Genomic DNA, 22,670 nt, shown 5'->3' on the forward strand with positions numbered 1-22,670 from the left:
GGGGTTGTTGTAGACGCATGGCACTAGGGGTACGGTGCCTGCTTGATGGGGACCCTGGTTCAATCCCTGCCCTCCCCCTATACTTCTTAGGCAAAATGCTGGTAGTGGTATAAGGTGCTTTATAATTAATAACTCTTTTAAATTCTTAACAACTCTAGGTTAGGTTAGACTGAGATAGTGAAGTCCACCCAAATGAACCTCCTACTGGAAGAAAGGGCAAAATATAAATCTAAATAATAATAATAATAATAATAATAACAACAACAACAACAACAACAACAACAACAACAAAAGATCTGGACCTTGTTGTTGTTTGATTTGGATCTAGTTCTATTTCTAACCAAATCTAAGGGCTCATTCACACTAATTTGCAGTGTATATCTGGTGTTTTTCTGTACAATAAAGATGAGAAGAGTATTTCCAAATAAGAAAAGGGTGCACCATGGTGATATTCTCAAGTATTTGGGGATGTTTCACCCCTTCATAATGTACATATATAGGCAGCAAAATCCTGGTGTTCAGTTGGCAACCACAGCTGCAGTATAAAGTGTGCATTGGCCCTAATACTGAGTCAGAGATCTGAGGTACCACAAATACACACATTTCTACATTTCATGTAAATGATCCAAGCATTTATGTAGATCAGTTCCTTCTCCTGAAATCAAGCCATTCAGGCTGAAATCTTCTATCACTTACCTGGGAGCAATGGGACTTACATCTGAGTAGACAGGCATGAGATCTCACTGCCAACAAGAGGAACTCTGTGAGTAAATTGGAGCACCTTTGGCAAGAACAAATCACTGGACAGGGACAATAGTCTTCACTGCATCACAAAGAAGTGTCTTCAAAACTATCACAGTTCAAAGGCAACCTGGGAAGCAATTATGTGGAAGCAGTTTTCCTTATCTTTGAAAGGTGCACTATACGCATATAGTCAAGCTAAGAATCAAAGTACAATTATAGTTAATGCAATGAAGCCTGTGACTGAAAAGGAGCTCTAAAACCTGCTGTCTGCATTGCAAAGCTGCTTTGGAATTTTCACGCTGTGGCTGTACATTTATGAATATGGCCTTAATTTCCCCCCTTTTAATTTTCCTCATTAATCTTGGCATTCTGTGCATAGTTCAGCAGGTTTGCTGGTGCTGTCTGTATTTTTTTCCTGATGTTTACAAACTGTTTCTGTTAACTATCACAGGTTTACACCCTATGAGTGGTATAACCCCCACCCGTGCAACCCTGACTCAGATGTGGTGGAAAACAATTTTACTTTACTTAATAGTTTCTGGTTTGGAGTTGGAGCTCTCATGCAGCAAGGTACACCGGTTACACATCATTACTGCACATGTCCCACAGTCTGCTCAAGGGCTTCCGTGCTGGTAAACTCCACCATTTATTGCTTTAGCATATACTGTAAAACCTGATCTAGACAGGAGACGCACAGCAGAATATGTGCATAAACCAACAATTAAAAAGCAGGTTTGGGAAAGAAAATAACCTGGCACTTTTTGTGATCCAAAATCTACAGAACTAAGGAGGGAAAGCATACAATAAACTACAAAATATTGTTTATATATATATCACATGGTTGTGTCTAAATAGGCAAAATCTAAAGAGCAAGATGGCATGGGTGTTGTTTTCACTGAATATAGTCATCTGTATGAATCAAACTATAGAAGGAAAAGCTCTATTAATTAGACTCCATACCATTTTAAAGCATTAATAGACACAGCAAGTTTTTTAAAAAGGGCCCAATGATTGTTGGAATCATTATTTCATGAGCATTTGTCAAACTTCTATTGCTTAAAAATCCCCAAACTTAATTAATCACTTTTCTGCAGGTCTTTATGGTTTTTGCGTCTTGTAAATGCATCCAGCCTTTGACACCCACAACGTTCTAACAGCTGCTGATTCTGGGAGCTGCACAGAGGTGCTCATTTTACAATGAAAGAAAATGAGGTGCAATTGTCGCGAAGAATCAGCCTGGTGCATATACTGACCATGTGTGTATATGGTGTGTTCATTCTGAGGCTCCCATTAATAACAATTTGGGGTTCAGTACAAATTGAACAAAACATCTTCAGAAGCCTCATTTTGCTAACACCAGTGGGAATTTGGCTTAGTCTGTTCCCTGTGGTCCATCAGACATTTCTTGGGCTACGGGAAGGTAGGAGGGCACCGAGCATAGATGTACTTCTAGAATGGATTCTATCCAAGATCAGTTGGCAAATCAGCTTTTTGTCTCAGTTAGTCAGTAAAGCACAGACTAAGGTTTTACAGTCTCTGGCAGGCATGTGTTGTGACTGCTTTATGTCTGCAAGTGCCCAGATACTTTGTGTTCTTAATAGTGTGCCATGGAGTTTACCATCATCCACAGCAAACTGCGGGATGTTGTGCCTACTAGTTACCACTACCTTGGGTACATGACAGTCAGCCCCAACCAGACTCTGCTTGTCTTTGAAGAAGCTTAGAAAAATTGTAAGTCGAAGCAAATGTTTCCATGTACAAACTTGTGGTACGTGTGGACTGTTATCATGTAAAGTTTGAACAAGCAATGAATGGTTGCTAACCTCTGCATCTATTGTTATGCTCTTTCGTGTTAACAGAAGCTGCTTGTGCTTGATTGGGAGCAACTGGTTTATTAAATTTTAAAATGCGATGATCAGACTTTCTCTTTTCTACAGAGCGTGAGCAAAGTCTGGATCAGGATTGGCTGTCATGTCTGCCATAAAAGGGCACTAGAGAGTCTTCAGCAAGTATTGTCTCTGACTCTGGTTCTTGATAATAGAATTATTTCCCCACACCTCTTATTTAAGTTCTCAGTCCAGATATTGCATCTTTTCTTTAAAAGTCTACCAAAATACTTGGCAAATTAATTGAAAATGTATTGAAATCTACACAGACCATGACACTCTGCTTACTAGTTTATTTAATGACCATGAAATTACTCTGAAGTGAGTACAGCATGTTGCTTAAAACAGAAGGTGTTATAAATTGAGTAAGTCAAAGGCTGCAGTCCCATGTCACTTACCTGGGAGTAACCTCCTTGACTCAATGAAACTTTATTTTGAGTAGTGACTGAGACATATATAGTATTGTAGTGTCAGGTTGTTGAACATATTCTGAATGTTAAGTCCGCTGAAGTAAATCTTCTGATCGAGCAGTTCTCTGCTTGTTCCACAATTCTGATGCACATACAGAACTTCTAACTCACAAGTGTTTAGCTTGTACACTTCACTGGGATGAATGAGGCAACAATAAAGCCATGCATGTGAAGGTCTGCTCTCCTCCAAAAGATGGATGGGGAAAGTAACACATAGAAGAGCTTCATGTGTGCATTAGAGCTTGCATGGAGTTCTGGATTGGGGCAAAAGGGTGCAATTCATTTCCCCTGGAAATCTTTTAAAAGGATCTGTATTTTACCCAAAGTTAGTAGGTCTAAAGGTATGCACCTTTAGCAATCAAAATTTGTAAGCTATCATGGTTCTGTGAGCCAATAGCCTGCCTTCAACTTATTTGGATAAGACAGTTGGTGGTGGTGTCCACTGACACTTTACAAGATCATCAGTTTTCACCAGAACCAAATCTAAAAAAAGTAAAATACACACTTTCTGTTTAACATGAGCAGCTGACTTTCCTTATGACAGAAAATCAAAGAGAAGAAAGAGAAGTTAGAAATTAGCTGCAAGAGTGGAAACCATCAGAACTTCCCAATGTTTTGCTGTCGAACAGCTATCATGGAAGCCAACTTTTTAGATTATTCATCTAAATTGCAATAGCCTGTGATATGTAGCTAGTCATTATTTTCATTTATATTCATTAAAATGAGGCATTGCATAGTGTCTATATAATTTATATTCCTTTGGTGAGCTTTTAGTAAATAGTATTTTCATGAAGACGAGAATCAGCACTCTTTGCAGCTGCCTCTTGCACTGGCTAGATCAGCTGGAGATCAAAAGTAAGGGCATCATCCCTGGAAGAGTTGGTGTGTGTAAAAATAATTTTTATTGCTGGAGCGCCAAGAGAAGAATTACAGTGGATATAATGTTACACTTGATAACAGTTCTAAAATGAATAGCAGGCTTTGGCTGCAGCAAACCTAAACATACTTACTAGGAGGTAAGTCTTGTTAAATTCAGGAGGGCTTACTTCTGAGTAAAGATAGATAAAATTGCACTACATAAGCATTATCTACTTCTTGTTGTACACAACTAGTTCTACACAACTAGTGACCCAGGGTTGAAATGATCATTCATATCCAAACCAAAAAATAAATCCAGCCAGTTCAATGGGATCCCGCTGAGTATTGCACATTAGCTGCATATCTGCATTGAGTGTACACATGCAAGTTTGCATCTATGTGCAGATCTCCTTGGGTGAATCAGACTGTTAATTTTTAAATAGCTCTGCACCAGACATAAATATATAGACCTCAATCCAGAGCCCAAGTAATGTGTCAGATTACCAATCTCATTTACAATGGAATGTCATAGTTCCCAATATATATATATACATAGAATAGAACAGGAGAAACCCACTTAGCACCAAGTCATTGGAGCAAATTTCCAATGATTACCCTCAATGTACCTACATCAATGTGCTTGGAGCCTTGAGTCATTCTTAGGACAGTCTTTATAAAGGGACAGGTGCACATATTGATATTAAGTGAAATGTTATTTGTCAGCTAGCATTTGGAAAATTATTGTTTTTGTTCAGCATACAGTTTATAAACAAATAAATCTACCAGGGCCACATATCTCTTTTACACATTTCTCATAATTGCCTTAGAAGCACTTCAATGCCAAAAATGTTTGCTGAACAAATCATGTCAAATGTTTAGGTCCAGCTCAGGATTTCACCACATGCTGATATATGTTTTATTCCAATTAGCACTTAAGCATGTGCTTTGTTCCTACTGAACTGGCAGTTGAGTCAGAGTGTTACAGTTAGAGAGAAGATAGACATATGATATTAGCAGAGCTGGCTGAGCTGTGAATGGCTGCAAATGTACTTTTGCAGTTCAGCTGAACAGATGGGAATACAGAACCCTGCCCAATTCCTTATTCTTTCCCTTGCTGCTACATCCCCCTCCTATACCTGATGAAAATTAGCAAAGCTTTCTACAGGCTGGTGCCCAAAATGGAAGCCAAACCAGATGTGATGCTAATTGGGTTAATGTACTGAGTGTGCACAGTTTTTTATTATGTAAATACTGGGTTGGAGCAATGGTGAGGAGAAATGAGACAAACATCTCAGGCAGTGGATATAGGGAAGTAGCTCATTGTCACACTCCAAAGCACCCCCCCATTCAGATCATTGTTGGCCACTGGTCCTCCTACTGCTGCTAGTACCACCAATCACCGGTCTCATCCACTTGCTCAGTTGGAGTTTGCTGCAGCAAAAAAAGACTGTTTAAACTTAGGAGAAAAAGTAAAATTTCTATGTTTAAACAGCTTTTCTCCTGGGTCCTGCACCCAGAATGCCTCACTCTGAGGAAGGACCCTTTGGCCCTTCCTCAGAGTGAGGCCCTGAGTTGGGAAGAGGAAAGAGGGAGGCATTGTAAGGGCAGAAAGGAAGCAGGGAGGAGAAGGAGAAATGGGGGATGGCAGGGGGAAAGACAAGTATGGCCACATCAGTGCTGCCACAAAGATGAGGATGGAGGCGGTGGGAACAGGATGAATGGGGGTGGCAGGAGAGTTTCTGCCTGTCTTGCTCCATCCCTGTGTAAATAGCTGCAAGGATGCCTGAGCCAGCCTTGGGTTCATATGATGGTGAGTTTAACCACCTGTGCAAAAGGTAGAGTTACCAGGTCTCCAGTTTTTGGCCAGAGTCTCTGGTTTTGGGGGGGCTCTCCAGCTAGCACCCCTTAATCTCCAGACTCTCAGCTTCAATTTTTAAAAAAAATAGTTTCTAGGCGGTCTGGTTCCAGAGATAGACACCAAAACGTCAGCCCCCCCCCCGGCGACTGTTTAATCTATTTAACTGATATGATGCTGAAGTTGGTTCCTAGTTCCCAGTTCCTTATTTGCTTGAAAGTTCAAAACACTAAAAAAGAAGAGTTGACAACTACAGCAACTTCAAACAAAACTTAACATGTCTCTGAACCCCAAAATATATGTTGGGGTACCCTGTATGATATATCACTGTGATCGGGGGACTCTCCCCATCAAGAATAACAACACATTTATGCAATCAAAATCATCAGGCTTCTGATATTATCATAAATACATAATGATGTCATAAAATCATAAAAAATAAGTAACTGGGGGTGCCCACCCCAAACTCTGCTCTGGGCCAGGACAAATCATATACCCCAAGAAAGGGGAGGGTGTCCTCTATGAGATGCCACTGCGTGCCGCCTGGCCCAGAGCTTTTGCTGGGCGCAGGGCATGGAGGAGGGCATCTATGCACAATCAAAGCAGACCAAAACATACAGGAAAAAATAATTAGCTGGGGGTGCCCACCCCAAACTCTGCTCTGGAATAGGACAGATCATATACCCCAGGAAAGGGAGGGTGTCCTCCATGATATGCCACTGCGTCCCGCCTGGCCCAGAGCTTCTGCTGGGCTCAGGGCACGGAAGAGGACATTATGCAAAATCAAAATAGACAAAAACACGTAGAAAAAGTAAGTAACTGGGGGTGCCCACCCCAATATCTGCTCTGGGCCAGGACAAATCATACACCCCAGGAAAGGGGAGGGTGTCCTGTATGAGATGCCACTGCGTCCCGCCTGGCCCAGAGCTTCTGCTAGGCGCAGGGGAAGGATGAGGGCATCTATGCAAAATCAAAGCAGACCAAAACATACAGGAAAAAATAAATAACTAGGGGTGCCCACCCCAAAATCTGCTCTGGGCCAGGACAAATCATATACCCCAGGAAAGGGGAGGGTGTCCTCTATGAGATGCCAATGCATCCCGTCTGGCCCAGAGCTTCTGCTGGGCACGGGGCATGAACAGGTGCATCAATGCAAAATCAAAATGGACAAAACACATAGAAAAAAATAAGTAACTGGGGGTACCCACCCCGAAATCTGCTCTGGGACAGCACTAATCATATACCCCAAGAAAGGGTGTCCTCTACAAGATGCCACTGCATTCCGCCTGGCCCAGAGCTTCTGCTGGGCGCAGGGCACAGAAGAGGGCATCTATACAAAATCAAAGAAGAAAAAGACATACAGGAAAAATAAGTAATTGGGGGTGCCCACCCCAAAATCTGCTCTGGGCCAGGACAAATCATACACCCCATGAAAGGGGAGGGTGTCCTCTATGAGATGCCACTGTGTTTCGCCTGGCCCAGAGCTTCTGCTGGTTGCAGGGGAAGGATGAGGGCATCTATGCAGACAGAAAGAGTAGAGAATCTTCTTACACTATCTCATTTCAAACCTCTTTCTGAAGTGAAGAGTCAAATCTTTAAAGAAATCTGGAGCAGCCATGTTAACAGGTAGGGGCAGGGCATTCGAGGCAAAACGTTGTTAACCCTGCTTGGATATGGGTGTCTTTGCAGAGGATCCCTAGTCAAGCTTTACCGACAGCACAATCCAAACTATATCTACTCAGAAGTAAGTCCTGTTGAGTTCTATGGGGGCTTAGTCCCTTAGTACGTGTGTTTAGAATTGCAGCCTTCAGGGGCATCCATCTTTACTCCCGAATGCTCCCATCTAACATCTCCACAACACTAGGCTCCTTTCTTCCTACAGTGGCCTTCTGGTGACTGGCCTGGCCTGAAGGCACTTAAACCCTTCTTGCCGAAAGCAAGTAGGCTAGATTAAATGTTCCCTACCTAGGCTCCATCTTTTAGCTAAGATGTCTAGCTTAATTTCCAGTCAGGTATTTTTTTTAATTGTACGCTCCAAGCAACTGTGATTGATGCTTAATGTATCATGCTTAATGACATTACTTGGGCCCGCCCCATGACATCACTCGGGCCCGCCCCATGACATCACTCGGGCCCGCCCCTAAAATCTCAGGTTTTGGGATACTTCTGACCTGGCAACCCTAGCAAGAGGTGGCTTCTCTTGAAAGGCAAATAGTTTCAAAAAGGCCATTTTTGTGAGAATCATGACACACAGAGAGGTAAACTTCCCCATCCCACCTCCCCCAGTCCGAAGGCTGTGCAAGCTTCCCTGTGGCTGCAATTTGCATAACAAAAGCCATGCACTTCACATCTACGTTTGGCCCTTAGGTGCTTGCTGGTGGGTACTTTATTAATTTCCCCTAGATTGCAGCAGGAAGAGGAAGGAGAAGCAAGAAAGCATGGTAAAGGCCAATGCTAGCATCTTAAATCAACATTTGATTTTTCTAACATGCTTACCTGTCAGCTCAGTTGTGACGAGCAGACTGGTGACTGCTGGTACATTTGAAAACTCTGCTTCGAGGCAAATTTTAATATGATTTCTGTCTTCTCTCAATGCATTGAAAGCATTTGCAGGGCAAACAAGGCTGATAGTGATATAACATGTTATTTATTTATTTATTTATTTATTATTTGATTTATATCCCACCCTTCCTCCTAGCAGGAGCCCAGCGTGGCAAACAAAAGTACTAAAAACACTTTAAAACATCATCAAAACAGACTTTAAAATACATTAAAACAAAACATCTTTAAAAAACATTTTTAAAAGCTTTAAGACACCTTTTTTAAAAAGGTTAAAAACATATTGGGTTTTTTTTTTAAAAAAAAGGTTTAAAAACATATTAAAAAGCAATTCCAACACAGATGCAGACTGGGAAAAGGTCTCAACTTAAAAGTCTTGTTGAAAGAGGAAGGTCTTCGGCACTGAAAAGATAACAGAGATGACACCTGTCTAATATTTAAGGGGAGTGAATTCCACAGGGTAGGTAACGCCCCACATTTTGATTTGGGGAAGATGTTGAAGTGGTCATGTGGTCCTCCTTTTTTCAGAGGACCAACATGTTAGCAGTCTTCCTCTCTGTCCCTCCCTCCCACCTGTCTCTATGCACACAAAATGTTTTTTGGTTAAAAAAAGAAGAGGTTCTAATACTCTTGTCACAAAAAAACCCCTATGTTCATTCAGTGGATCATCTCAGAAAATCATCCAATGAGCTCCAAACATTAAGTTGGAACCAGCCCCATTTCAACTGGGGCAGGGGGAATGGATTCAGTTAACGTAGATGCAATAAACATATAGACAGGACTAAATCTTTCATGTAGGGGAAGAATTTTACTTTCAACAATAACATGCAAATTATTTATTTATTGTCCTAAGCTTGCAGTATCTTGTGTTGCTTCACTGTTGTTATTGTTATCTTACAATATCAGATCACTGCTGTTTAGCTAGCATGTTATATCCATTGGATGTGGTACTATTCCTCTCAGTCATGGATACAGCCATTTATTTATTTATTTATTTTAAAAATGTATAACCCACCTTTCATCTAACAAACTCAATGTAGGGTACAATACAATATTCTTTAAAATGCAGTTAACATTGCATTATAATGCAGATATTATGGCTTAGGGTTATCACTTTTAATGGTCCCTAATATCTCAACTGTATACTTAAAAGACTTTTTCCCCCTTTCTGCTCTAACCTCTTTAAGTCCTTCTGATGTCACTAAAGTAAGCCTAGACCTGCTGTCTGGGATACCAGGCATTCCACTGATGTGGAAAGGAAATAATTCACCTTAAAATTGATACCCTAATTCTGGCCAATTATTATAGTAATATCAATGAAAATTTATTTCTGGGTGTGTTCAGCATCACAGCCCAATTATGTTATTGGGAAGAGCAATTTAGATATCTTGTTAATTACTTTAGAAAAAAATCTGGCAAATTTGGAGTTCAGATCCAAGGACATCCATGTATTTATCATCTAGCATTCATACATCTTTTGCAAAGTATGTTCCCATGTTTAGTGTTGGGTAAATATGTCTGGGGTTATTACATCAACTAATTTTATTCTGTTGTTCATACATTTAGCATGTTCCAAAATGTAACATTATATAGAATGAACCTGAAATTTCTTTCAGCCTATTGTAACACAGATGTTTTGATGGTGTTCTACAGGATCAGAGCTCATGCCAAAAGCTCTTTCAACCAGAATAGTTGGAGGAATATGGTGGTTTTTCACCTTAATCATAATCTCATCCTACACTGCTAATTTGGCTGCCTTTTTGACCGTTGAGAGAATGGAATCCCCCATTGATTCAGCAGATGATTTGGCAAAGCAGACTAAGATAGAATATGGAGCTGTTAGAGATGGATCAACAATGACCTTCTTCAAGGTAAGATGATGCCAATGTGCTATTTTTTTCCAGCAAGTGCCCCAACAGATATCCAAAGATAATGGTATTATTAGGTTCCCCACCTCACCCACTCCAAGGTGCCATCCAATTTGTTGTTGTTAATTAATTAAATTTATATCCCTCCCTTTCTAGAAGGAGCCCAGGGTGGTGAACAGCAAGTGATAAATCACTAAAAACAAAACATCTTAAAACATTATATATATATATATATAGTCACCTCATACCCAACGGTTTCTGACTTACAAACAAAATTGTTTAAAAAATATTTAAAACAATTCCAATACAGATGCAGTCTAGGATAAAGTCTCTGCTTAAAATCTTTGTTGAAAGAGAAAGGATTTGAGAAAAATTTTACAGAGAAATTCTACCAGGTGGTTGAGAGAGAAAGAGGATGAATCACCAATTCTAAAGCCCTACCAGGCTCATGCCATCAGAGCAGAAGTTGGTGGTGGAGTGTTTGTATTTTTCTCCTTCTGTTGGCATATGTTTTTTAAAATTCCTTTCCAAAATAAGTACGCTAGCCCCAGGTTATGGCAGCACCATCATTCCCGGATTATGTTTATTTATCTGCCCTAATATGCCTCTTTTTAACCTCTCTGCCATTGACGCATCAGTGGTGATGAGGCAATGGCAACAGTTCTTTTTGCATTTTCTGGAGAGGGCTCTTGAGAAGAGATCTGCCAAAATCCTATGGCACCAAGGACATCATCCAAGGGACCATAGGCTTGCACCCTTAATTTAACCCATAAAATAAATCACACCTTCAATTCTAACATATTTTATTCTGGAATAAATCACTTTAAGTTTTAATTCACAGGAACTGCTCTAGATTTATTAGTTTGGTGCTCTGTGCCTGATAATGCTAACCAGCTATGAATATGGCAGATATATATAAACAGCAGCTAGTCCTAGGGAAGGCAGGTCTCCACATCCCCACTGTGGGATCTAAGCATGATGCACGGAGACAAAACTAACCTTTAGGAAGCTATCATTCTGCGACAGATTGACAAAGCTCTCGGGATTTAGAAAGGAATATGGTCCTGCTGTATCTGCTGTATTCTGTGAACAAATATTTCCCATTTCTGTGGTTGTCATCATGACATTATAAATGGCAGCTTTCAGCTCCAGAGTTAAACGTTTGTGGTGAAACTGTGTTATAGATGGAGAAAAGGAAAGGGTTCTCAGCATTTATGATATTTCTGACTCTTCTAAAAACTAGTATTTTTTTAATTATTGAAGCATAAGGGTATATGTGTGTGTGTTAACATAGCCAGGTAAGTACAGTTAATGATGAACTTCCCTGATACCTTTGTTCATAAATAAAGCCTTCCTTGCTTCTCGGATACTAGATTATTAAATTAAGGCTGCAATCCAATACACACTTAACCTGGGAGTAAACCCCATTGAATTCAATGGAGTTCATTTCTGAGTAGACATGTAGTTGATTGCAGTCTTAATTATTAGTATTTTGTTCTTTCCGCTTGTGTTCTCTAGAATGCTTTGTTATAATCAAACGAAAAAGAACATTGAAATAAGTTTGAATAAAAAAATAGCTACATAATTCTAAAAGGATTTTAGTTTTTAAAGGTATTTTAAAACCACTTTCCCATTTTTTTTATAAAATGTAAATGTACTGCCTTCAAGTCGATTCCGACTTATGGCGACCCTTTGAACAGGGTTTTCATGAGGCTGAGAGGCAATGACTGGCCCAAGGTCACCCAGTGAGCTTCGTGGTTATGTGGGGATTCGAACCCTGGTCTCACAGGTCGTAGTCCAACACCTTAACCACTACACCACACTGGTTCTTGCCCATTTTTTAAATTGAATATAAAATATGTTTCTACTATAGCACTTACAAATGTCTGGGTCTTAGGAGAATTTGTTTTTACTAATGTGGCACTGGGGAGACTACAGCTCAAAAGGATTTTAGTACTGTACCAGCTGAATGGCACACTTATCAATTATGCAACACATACAAGAATTTGAAATGCCTCTGTACAAGAAAGGCGTTGCTTCTCAGAAGCCCATACCAGCAAGCTAAATTAAAGATGGCAGTAAAGTTTTCACTACATGACGAGTATTGGAGGGGAGATATTTTTAAAACTGATGTATTTAAACTTAATTTGAAAGGCAGCTGAAGGAAGTTGTCTGATTTAAAAGAGATAATGCTATCATTTTTCCTTTTCTTCATAGTGAGAATGCTTTACATATAGATGGTATGTAAATCAGCAGGTTTAAGATAATGGAAGAAACTGTGCTGAGTTCAAGTAGTCCTCTGGAATTCTAGACAGCTACAATATGACAGTTCCTTAGCGTTTGCAAATGAGAGCTAAGGAGAGACAACTGGGCAAAGTGGATGCCAGCTGTGCCCAGTACTTTCATGCTCTGAACATGGAATTATTGTGAGTCATTAGTCTACTATTGGAGTTCTCTCTGGAAAAGTCAAGTTCAATTCCTAACACAAGCCTGGTTTTCACAATAATAAGGGGATCACTTCCAAATAAATGTATCCATTGACTGCCTGCATGTAGTAAGATAGTCATACACAGGGCCTGCCTTACATAGGAAGGAGCTTTTAGCTCAATTCTGTGGATTGTGATGCATGCCAAAAGCCTGATCATGAGCATGGTATCATGGTGCCGGCACAAACAACCGGGTGGAAAGCCAATGCTTGCAGTGTCAGCCAGTCAAATTTGTTTGCTGAATTGGTCATCAAAAACATTCAGTGATTTCAAGTGCATTTCCAGAAGTTGCCACGTGCCTGATGGCCATGGGAATCATTTCTAGGTTGTGCTTCAGTACTGGTGATACTTGGGTCAGTTTCTCTGCCCTTCATCATTATTACTATTTATTTATTGTTAAATTGTAATATTGTCTTAATTTTGTATATTATGTTGTATGTTCCCTAGAGAAATATTTTTATTAGGCAATTAATCAATGGAATTAGTAAGTAAATTATTTCATAGTACTGCTGTAAGGATAAACACTGTAATTCGACCCATTGAAACTAGTGTTGCTAATTAATTATGGTTTTATGTTGCTAGAGTGTATGTGGGTGTGTTTCCAGATTGCAATTATATGGACACTTATGCTGCCTTACAGTAAAGTATGGGTTATAGAAGTGTTTGTAATTGTGTTATGTGCACAAAATAACCTTGACATTTAAGTCAAAAACACATTTTGTTTAAGATATCATAACAGAAGCGACATACTAAGAGTTTAAATACTGAAAAGTCTAAGGTTAAGTTTCAGCTTAAAGATAAAATAACATCTCACCGCCTTGGGGCCATCCCAGGAGATTCTATTTACAGAGACACCCTGTCTCACAGAGAATTGGCTATACCTATCCATGAATGTAAAAACTGATGGGATACAACTCTTGTTTGGTGAAGGTGGCAGGAACTCTATTCGAAATCTGTTTCCGTAAACAGTCATAGAAGAATATTCCTTAACATTAAGAGAATGCACTGTTTTCCACACAAGACTTGAAATATATGTGTCAACATGTAAAATCTATATAATGCCTGAAAAACCGCCTCCTTTCCTACAGACCGTCTCTGGTGTTGAGATCAGTAGAGGGGGCCCTTTTGGTAGTTCTGCTACTCTCAGAAGCTTGGGGTGTGTGGCCTGGAAGAGGACATTGCCATCGAGGGACGAAATAAAACACGGACACATCAGCTTGGGTTGAACAAGGGCCACTTTATTAAATTACAGCAGACAAACCCAATTTTAAAGTGGCCTGCAGAGGGAAAATCTAGGTGCAGGACTAACTCTGAGCAAGTAGCTTGCCATACAGCTCTTGGGCGACCTGTTGGCATGAGGCCAAGTCTGAAAGTTTTGAAAGTAAAGAGGAGTTATGTCTTTGCCAGTCTGGGAACGGACAGTGAAGGCCGTTGTTATGGTAACCATCAAGATATAGACTGGGAAAGTGCTAACAGAGTCTGTGAGTTGTTGTTCTTCTGCATCAAGCCTCTGACCTGAGAGGCTGTCTTACTTTTGCTTTTGAAGAGAAATGTGCTGTAGAGCTAGAGGGGGGGGGGAAGGAAACTGCTGAAAAGCCTTAATGTCTTTGAATAAAGACTCTTAACATGCTCTAATGCTCTGAAGAAGTTTCTTGCTCAACTTAACTCCAAAGTAATGTATGCTGTTTCACGCAACAACGCACACACGCCAACAGGGGTTATGGGCCCAGATCCACAGTGCATTACACAGGAGTAAGTTGCTGGTCTGAACGGCAGACAGAGTTCCAGAGAGGGCAGCTTGATTGATTGAACCAGACGGAGGTGAGCAACATGGCTGTAAACCTGTCTGGGGGAGGCTTGCCAATGGAACGGCTTAATGAAAAGAATTATGGCAGCTGGAAGCCGAGGATGAGGGCTTTGCTGATAACAGAGGATTTATGGGACGTGATTGAAGAAACCCCCCCGGCGGTACTGACCGCGGCCTGGAAGCGTCGAGACCAGAGGGCGCAGGCGTTTATTACTTTGGCTCTATCGGATTCTCAACTGATGTGTGTGAGAGATGAGCCGTCGGCTAAACAGATGTGGGACGCGTTGCAGGATTTGTCCCAGGAATGGCAGCGGAGGCAGGAGGCGCAGAGAGCCCAGCTGGTGGAAGCTGTCAGAAGCAAGGAGGAGAAATGTGCCAAACCGGAGCAGGCTGCCGGAAGCAGACAGGAAAACAAGCGGGAGCAGCAGCAGCTGAAGTCTTGTTTTGCCTGTGGGGCTCGTGGGCATCTCCGTAAAGATTGTGCAATCAAGTGAAACTCCAGGGACGGAGGCTTGAAGCAAGGCAGTGTGAACTTTGTTTGTAAACAGAAGTCTAAAGACTTGGAACAAATTAACTTTATTGTCGACAGCAGAGCAAGCCATATATTAATTAAAGACAGACGTTTGTTTTACGTTTCAGAAGAAGTGAAAGACTTTGTTTTACTTGCTGATGGATCGCGTAAGAACGTTGAAGCCCGTGGTCTGGTGAAATTTGACAAACTTGGACTAATGTCAGACTGTTTGTTTGTTCCGGAATTGGCTCATAATATTTTGTCAGTTAGAAAACTGGTGAGTTGTAATTATTCAATTTTGTTTCACAAATACCAATGTTTTGTAATGAGGGGAGATCAAGTGTGCATGCAGGGAAGCCTTAATGATTCACAGTTTAAAATGTCCATGGGTGTGAAGTGTGCTGATGCCTTGAGTTCAATGGGGTGGAAAGGGAATGACGGTCAGGGCTGTAAACAGACAGCCGTAAAAGGCATGCCGTCGGTATTCACTGCCCAGATGGAGGAAGTTCACAGAGAACTAGAAGAGCCAGCATCATTTCAAGCAATCAGGCTGATGCCTGAGGCAGAGCAGCACAAATGGCAGCAGGCCATGCAGGAAGAATTACAAGCCATGCAAAAGAATGGCACATGGACATTAGTAAAGTTACCCATGGGTAAAAAGGCCATAGGTTGCAGATGGGTGTTTAAGAAGAAGAAAGCAAGTTCCGGGGAAGTACAGAGGTACAGGGCACGTTTGGTTGCCAAGGGATTCACCCAGCAGCATGGGACAGATTATGATGCTGTTTTCGCCCCGGTTGTGAAACATGAGTCCATTCGTGTGCTGCTGAAGCTGGCAGCGATGCAGAACATGAGTGTAAATCACTACGATATAGGGACGGCATTCCTACATGGTGATTTAAGAGAGGAGACATATATGGAACTGCCTCCGGGTTCTGTGTCAAAGGAAGGGTTCGTGTGTAAACTGCATAAATCAATATATGGACTGCAGCAAAGTGCACGCTGCTGGAATGAGAAATTGGACAGAGTGTTGCATGGAATGGGATTCCAAAGATGCAAGGCAGATCCATGTGTGTATATAAAGAGACAGGGGATGAAAACCACGTTCTGTGCAGTTTACGTTGATGACATCATGTATTTTTATCATGAGCAGCAAGAGGAACAAGAATTTAATGAGCAACTGGGCAGGCAGGTGGACACAAAGAATTTGGGGCCTGTCACACACTATTTAGGCACGGATATTGTGCGTGCAGAAGACGGAAGCATAACATTGAGTCAGGAAAGTAAAATAAATCAGATCATAGAAGAATGCAACATGACAGAATGCAATGTTGTGAAGACTCCAATGGTTGTGGCTTTCCAACAGAATGTGCAGGAGACGCCTTGTACAGATCCTGAGAAGTACAGGCGCATAATAGGGAAATTGCAATATTTGGTGAAGGTGTCTCGCCCAGACATATGTAATGCAGTCAGTATTTTAAGCCGGAAGGTAGAGCATCCTTCAGAGGCTGACTGGCAAGGGATTAAAAGGATAGTGCGTTATCTGAAAGGCACGAAGACAAAGAGTCTGGTTTTGTCAGGAGCAAAGACAGGAGGTCTTGAATGTTTTGTGGATGCAGATCATGCAGGGGAGCTGAGCAGTCGTAAGTCAACCTCTGGTAGTTGTGATGTGGCACGGGTCATGCATTGACTGGAGCAGCAAGAAACAAAATGTGGTTGCAACATCAAGTGCAGAAGCCGAGTATGTGGCCCTATCACAGGCCTGTAATGAGCTACAATGGTACACAATGCTCATGCAGGAGATAGGCATTGATATGCAATTTCCGATTACTGTATATGAAGACAATCAGACCTGCATCAAGATAGCCACATCAGAAGCACATACCAAAAGAACAAAACATATTAGTGTCAGATACTTTCACGTAAGGGATTGTGTGCAGCAGGGGTTTGTTAACCTAACATTTTGTGACACTAACAACATGGTGGCTGACATAATGACCAAGCCTTTGTGTGAGGAGAAATTTGGCAAACTGGTGACAAGGCTTGGAATGAACCAACGTTTGAGTGAATAAAGTTTGAACTGTACTGAGATGTAATTTTGAACTGTACTGAACTGAAAATGTATGATGCAATGTACTGAAATGTATTGCAAGAGGTATTGTAGAAATGTATTACTGTATGAAGATGTATTGTTGAGATTTCTTTGTAATTGACAGACATGATGAGAAAAAGGGGGGCTTGTTGGCATGAGGCCTAGTAGTTTTCCATCAAGTCTGAAAGTTTTGAAAGTAAAGAGGAGTTATGTCTTTGCCAGTCTGGGAATGGACAGTGAAGGCCGTTGTTATGGTAACCATCAAGATATAGACTGGGAAAGTGCTAACAAGAGTCTGTGAGTTGTTGTTCTTCTGCATCAAGCCTCTGACCTGAGAGGCTGTCTTACTTTTGCTTTTGAAGAGAAATGTGCTGTAGAGCTAGAGGGGGGGGGGAGGAAACTGCTGAAAAGCCTTAATGTCTTTGAATAAAGACTCTTAACATGCTCTAATGCTCTGAAGAAGTTTCTTGCTCAACTTAACTCCAAAGTAATGTATGCTGTTTCACGCAACAATGCACACACGCCAACACGACCAGCCCCTGCCATGTCAAGGGCAAGCCCATCTGCTTACCCCTTACCCTGGCCACACCTTGTAGGTGAGGAGGGGGGCCTTCCTACGTCATCCCCACCCAGGGTTGAATAACCCTTGGGTAGATGAGATAAGTTGGCCCCAGAGGCAGCCCATATCCTGTCCTCGAGCCGCAAAGCCGTGACAGACAGGCCTCCGGAACCGTCAATCACCTCCAAAGGTGCCTAAGGGGGCCACCTAGCTGTCCTTAACTATTTCCCTTCCCGCACCTTCCGCACCCTTGCTATAAGCAAACTGCCCATAGGGCATTAGCCGCAATTATACAAATGTGCCAAATCAGCCAAATCCACCTATTAATAACAACACTCCCAACCCAATTCCTTCCCACTCCCATAGCGTGGAGCAGGCAAAAAACCTGCCCGCCAACAAGGGTGGGCAGGAGAAAAATTCCTACTCAGCCCCGAAGCGACCCCTAGACACATCATGAAAGAGGGAGGGCGTGGTGGGCATCGCGAATCCAAAGAGGAAGGTGGGAGGGGCGGCTGGGCTTAAATAGGCCCACCAGCTTCGCCCCTCCCTGTCAGCCAAGTCACGCTTGCGTAATAGGCGCGATGTGCGACTTTGCCCATTTTAAAGATGGAGGCAGCTGCTTCACCCCCATCGGCAACTATACCCCGCTCGTCAGCTGTGCGGCGAGCGGGGCATCATTTCTCTGTGGCAGCCCCTAAGCTGTGGAGCTCCCTCCCCACCTAGGTGCCTCTGGCAACTTGATTGTACAACTTTCGGCAAATGCTGAAGCACATATTTATCCTGGCCTTCGACACCTGAGAGATACTTTTTTAGGACCCACCCTATTTTTGTTGTTGTCGTTTAAGTTGTTTTTTAACTTTTTTAATTAATGTCTTACAATTGTTGTAACCCACCCTGGGACGTCTAGATGAATGGCGGGTAATAAATTAAAATAATAACTATAACAATAATAATATGGTACCATCCAAAGTGATCTTCATATGTGCATGCCTAAGCTTTTTTTTAAAAATCCCAACATGTAGAGAAGTATTAATTGATTTTAGCAGCAGATCTCACCAGCAAAAAGTAATATCCCAGAAGAGATGGAAAGAACAAGACTGGGACCAAAATGTTCTTCATTATGAATAAGAGAAAGCACAATTGTCTTTTGAGCTGTATACATTAAAAACTGAAACCTAAATTTTGTATATTTTGCCACCCTGGGTTCCTTCGGGAGTGAAGGTGGAATATAAATTCAGTCAATGAATCAGTCAATCAATCAGTCAATCAATCAATCAATCAATGTTTAGAAATTAAATAGCTGAATTGCAATTTATAATTGAGACCTGAATAGTTTGTTGTCCTGAGAACAGTTCTTTTTCTTAGTTTTAGTTTGTCTTTGTGTTCTTTGTTTGATATTGACAACCTGCCTATAACAGAAACATGAGTCCACTGTTTTTAAGAACACTGCATTCTACCACAGCCAAGTGACAGCACAGTTCTTTTCCTATGAACCTCAAAGTACAACACAACTCATATGCCCTAATTAAAATTGTGACCTTTTGTGACAAAAAGCATTTTAAAAGCCATGTGTTCATTGCACTGGTTGTTGAAGATAGAATGCATTTATAAAAATGCTGCCTATAAAGCTACATTCAGTAGAATGTGACTAAATGGAAGAGAATTCTAATTTCTCTCTCCTACACTCAAAATATAGAGTTGATGCCATCTAGGGATGTTTTTCAATTAATGTATATTCCTGACACTTGTGACTTCTCTTCTTAGAAATCCAAAATATCAACCTACGAGAAAATGTGGGCATTCATGAGCAGCAGGCAGCAGACAGCGCTGGTGAAGAACAACGATGAGGGAATCCAGCGTGTGCTCACCACTGACTATGCACTGCTGATGGAATCAACCAGCATAGAATATGTCACTCAGAGAAACTGTAATCTCACCCAGATTGGAGGGCTCATTGATTCCAAAGGTTATGGTGTAGGAACTCCCATTGGTAAGAAATATATGATTATCAATGATAATCTCCAGACTGTGGCTGCATTCAGACAGCAGTTTATTCTGTTTTCCCAACATTTCCTTATCTGATAATTTCTGCACTTTATTTGATTTTTCACATGACTTAAATACTACTTCTGGAAACCTAGCAGAATATAGTGGAAGTTTAGCTCTAATTTCCATGATATTTAATCATATACTCACTTTTCTGGGAGTAAAGCTGCAATGCTAATCCCACATACCTAGGAGTAAATCCTATTGAAGTCAATAGGACTAACTTTTCAGTAAACATGGTTAGGATTATGCTGTAAATCAATGGGACTTTAGAGTGAACACAGCAAAGGGTTGTGTTGTAAATCTTTGGGCGCAATTCAACTTGTATTTGCACTAGGCTAGGGGAGAGTTGGAGGTGGTGGACCCCTAGCTAAGCTGGCAGGCTCCTGCCTCCATTGACAGAAGCCCACTATCCAGCTCAGCTGCAGCCCTGCCAGGACCCTATGAGCTCAGCCAGGGGTCCAGTAGGGAAGCCCAACCTGGTGGATAGACATTGGAAGCTGGTGGAAGGCCCCAAAATGGGGTATTCCCGGGGCATCACAGAGGAGGAGCTAAGGGGGGCCTTATGCATCCTCCTCCTTGTGTTCGGAGCTCTCCCACAGGTTCCAATCCAGGTAAAACTTCTGGTGGAGTAAAATAATTTCCATGGTGGTCAGAGGTGAGCTCTTACTCCCCAGTAGGGGTATTCACAGAAGCCAGCTTTTGCTTTTCCATTCCTTGCACATGGCTCCTGACTGAGCCAGTGTTCAGTTGTCCCAGGGGCTTCTGAACAGGAAGGGGATGCTGTGGAACTTTCTGCCAGATCCTCCTCCACTGGCTCCCCCTCCTGCCAGCTTCCCATTATTTGGATTGCTGTGCCCCTGTCCCCCTCCAATCCTATTTTTATTTAATTAGGCAGGGCGTACATAGGTGTCACTCATACATATTTTTTAAAAAAATGTTCTCTAATGACCAACTGGTTTTGACAATAAACTATTATATGGGGTGTATGTATTTTTGTGTGTGTATGGGTTTTTTCCAACAACCCTGTGAGGTAGGGTTGCAGACTGGAAACCAAGGCAGCTCACAAAAAGAAATACATCCATTTGAAATCTAATAACCATAAAACAAGTATAAAATGGTTGCAAAACAGCTTAAAGAGCATGATTCTGAATTTTGGGTTGGGTGAGTGCAGTTCCTTATTACTTGAGATTGCAGTCCTGTGCACACTTCCCTATTTGTGTAAGCCCCACTGAATACATTACAACTTGCTTCTGAGTACACATTCTTAGGATTGCACTATAAATTTCTTTACAGGTTGTGTGAACAATAAACATCTTTGAAAGTCATGCTTATTATTTCATATTATTTCATACTATGTATGAAATTTCACACTATGGTTTTACATTATTATTTCCTCTACATTTTAAGTATGCTCTTCTTCCTTGGGATGGTCATGGTCCCCCTCTGTTGTTTTCACCCTGAGGGGCAGATTAGGCTGAGAGATGGTGAATAGCCCATAGTCACCCAGTAAACCTTGTAGCTGATTTCCATTTTAAAAAATTATTTAAAACGATGTATATGCAGACTAAGGTATGCTGTGCATTCATTAGTGAATTGAAAACAATTTTAAAAGATAATTTGTAAACATGGGAAGGGCTGTAGCTCAATTGTAGGGTGCATGCTTTGCATGCAAAGGTCCAAAATTCAATCTCTGGAAAAGACTATTGCCTGGAATCCTGGACAGCCAATGTTAGTCCATATCATCACTACTGAGCAAAGTGGTACCAAATGGCCTGAGTCAGTATAAGGCAGATTCCTTTGTTCCTAAAAGGGGAAAGAGACCCAAGGGTCACAGTGACTCTGAAATTAATTGATGTATTTTATTTACAACATTTATATACCGCTTTATTGTAAAAAAACACAACCTCATAGCAGTTTACAGAAGGAATTAAAACAATAAAATTAGCAGCAAAAACAGTTAAAGACAGGTATTTAAAAACAGAGTTAAAAACAGACAAAAACCAAAATAGCTTCTACATGCGTGGGTAGGCTTGCCTAAACAAAACCGTTTTTAGCAGGTGCCAAAAAGAGAACAATGAAGGTGCCTGCCTAATATCAATAGGCAGGGAGTTCCAAAGTGTAAGTGTTGCCACAGTAAAGAATCAATTTCTAACAAAAGCAGAACAAGTGGTATCTGTAACATGGAAAGTAGAACTTGAACTTGGCCTGGTAGCAAATCAGCAGCCAGTGCAGATTTCACAGCAGAGGTATTATGTGCTGATGAGGTCTCACTCATGTCAGCAGTCATGCCACAGCATTCTGCACTAACTGCAGCCCACAGGTCAGGTTGTGGTGCGTGGGGATTTCTATAACCTGGGCTGACTGACTGCCAGGATGCTTTTAGTTTTGGTTTTTGGTTATGAATCCCGACTGGTGGTGGGATGCTGAGTTGTCTGGCTTACTCATGGGAATATTCTTGTGGTTGGTATAGTATTGCATTTAGGAAATCATCATTGCCTTTTCTTTTTTGCATTTCATTTACCTCTGACCTCACTCCCTTATATCCATAGAAGCAACAACAGTGGTGCCATCCGCTCAGCTCAACTCCCTTAAACCCACTGATGATGCATCTTGTTAGTTGCATGATGGTTTGTTTATTGCCCAATAGTGGTAAAAGAGAATTCACATGCTGGGAAATGTGGCTGCAATTGCCTTTGTTCCCAAGCTTCTGCCTGTGGAAGTATGTCAATTATTACTCACTGGAATTGGGTTGGCTGTTAAAGTGAGTTTATAGCAGCCCACAGGGTAGGCAGGAAAGGGTAGAGAATTTTCTTACTCTTACTCATTTCTCAAATTTGTCTCTGTAGTGAAGGGTCAAGTCTGTAAAACAAGTTTGGAGCAGCCACATTAAAAGGCAGGGGCAGGGCATTCCAGGCAGGAGGTTGCCAGC

The 22,670-nt window shown here is 41.4% G+C and overlaps 1 protein-coding gene across 1 annotated transcript in view; it reads left to right on the top strand.

The window, feature by feature from the left end:
- GRIK1 (glutamate ionotropic receptor kainate type subunit 1) overlaps positions 1–22,670 on the top strand; it is a 276,806-nt gene that overhangs the window by 234,635 nt on the left and 19,501 nt on the right. Inside the window, exons 12-14 of the mRNA XM_061629481.1 lie at positions 1,196–1,314; positions 10,026–10,243; positions 19,457–19,682. Coding sequence (XP_061485465.1) covers positions 1,196–1,314; positions 10,026–10,243; positions 19,457–19,682 — 563 coding nt within the window. The remainder of the gene's footprint in view (positions 1–1,195; positions 1,315–10,025; positions 10,244–19,456; positions 19,683–22,670) is intronic.

This window comes from Rhineura floridana, chromosome 5, assembly GCF_030035675.1.
Source record: "Rhineura floridana isolate rRhiFlo1 chromosome 5, rRhiFlo1.hap2, whole genome shotgun sequence".
Classification (NCBI taxonomy): domain Eukaryota; kingdom Metazoa; phylum Chordata; class Lepidosauria; order Squamata; family Rhineuridae; genus Rhineura; species Rhineura floridana.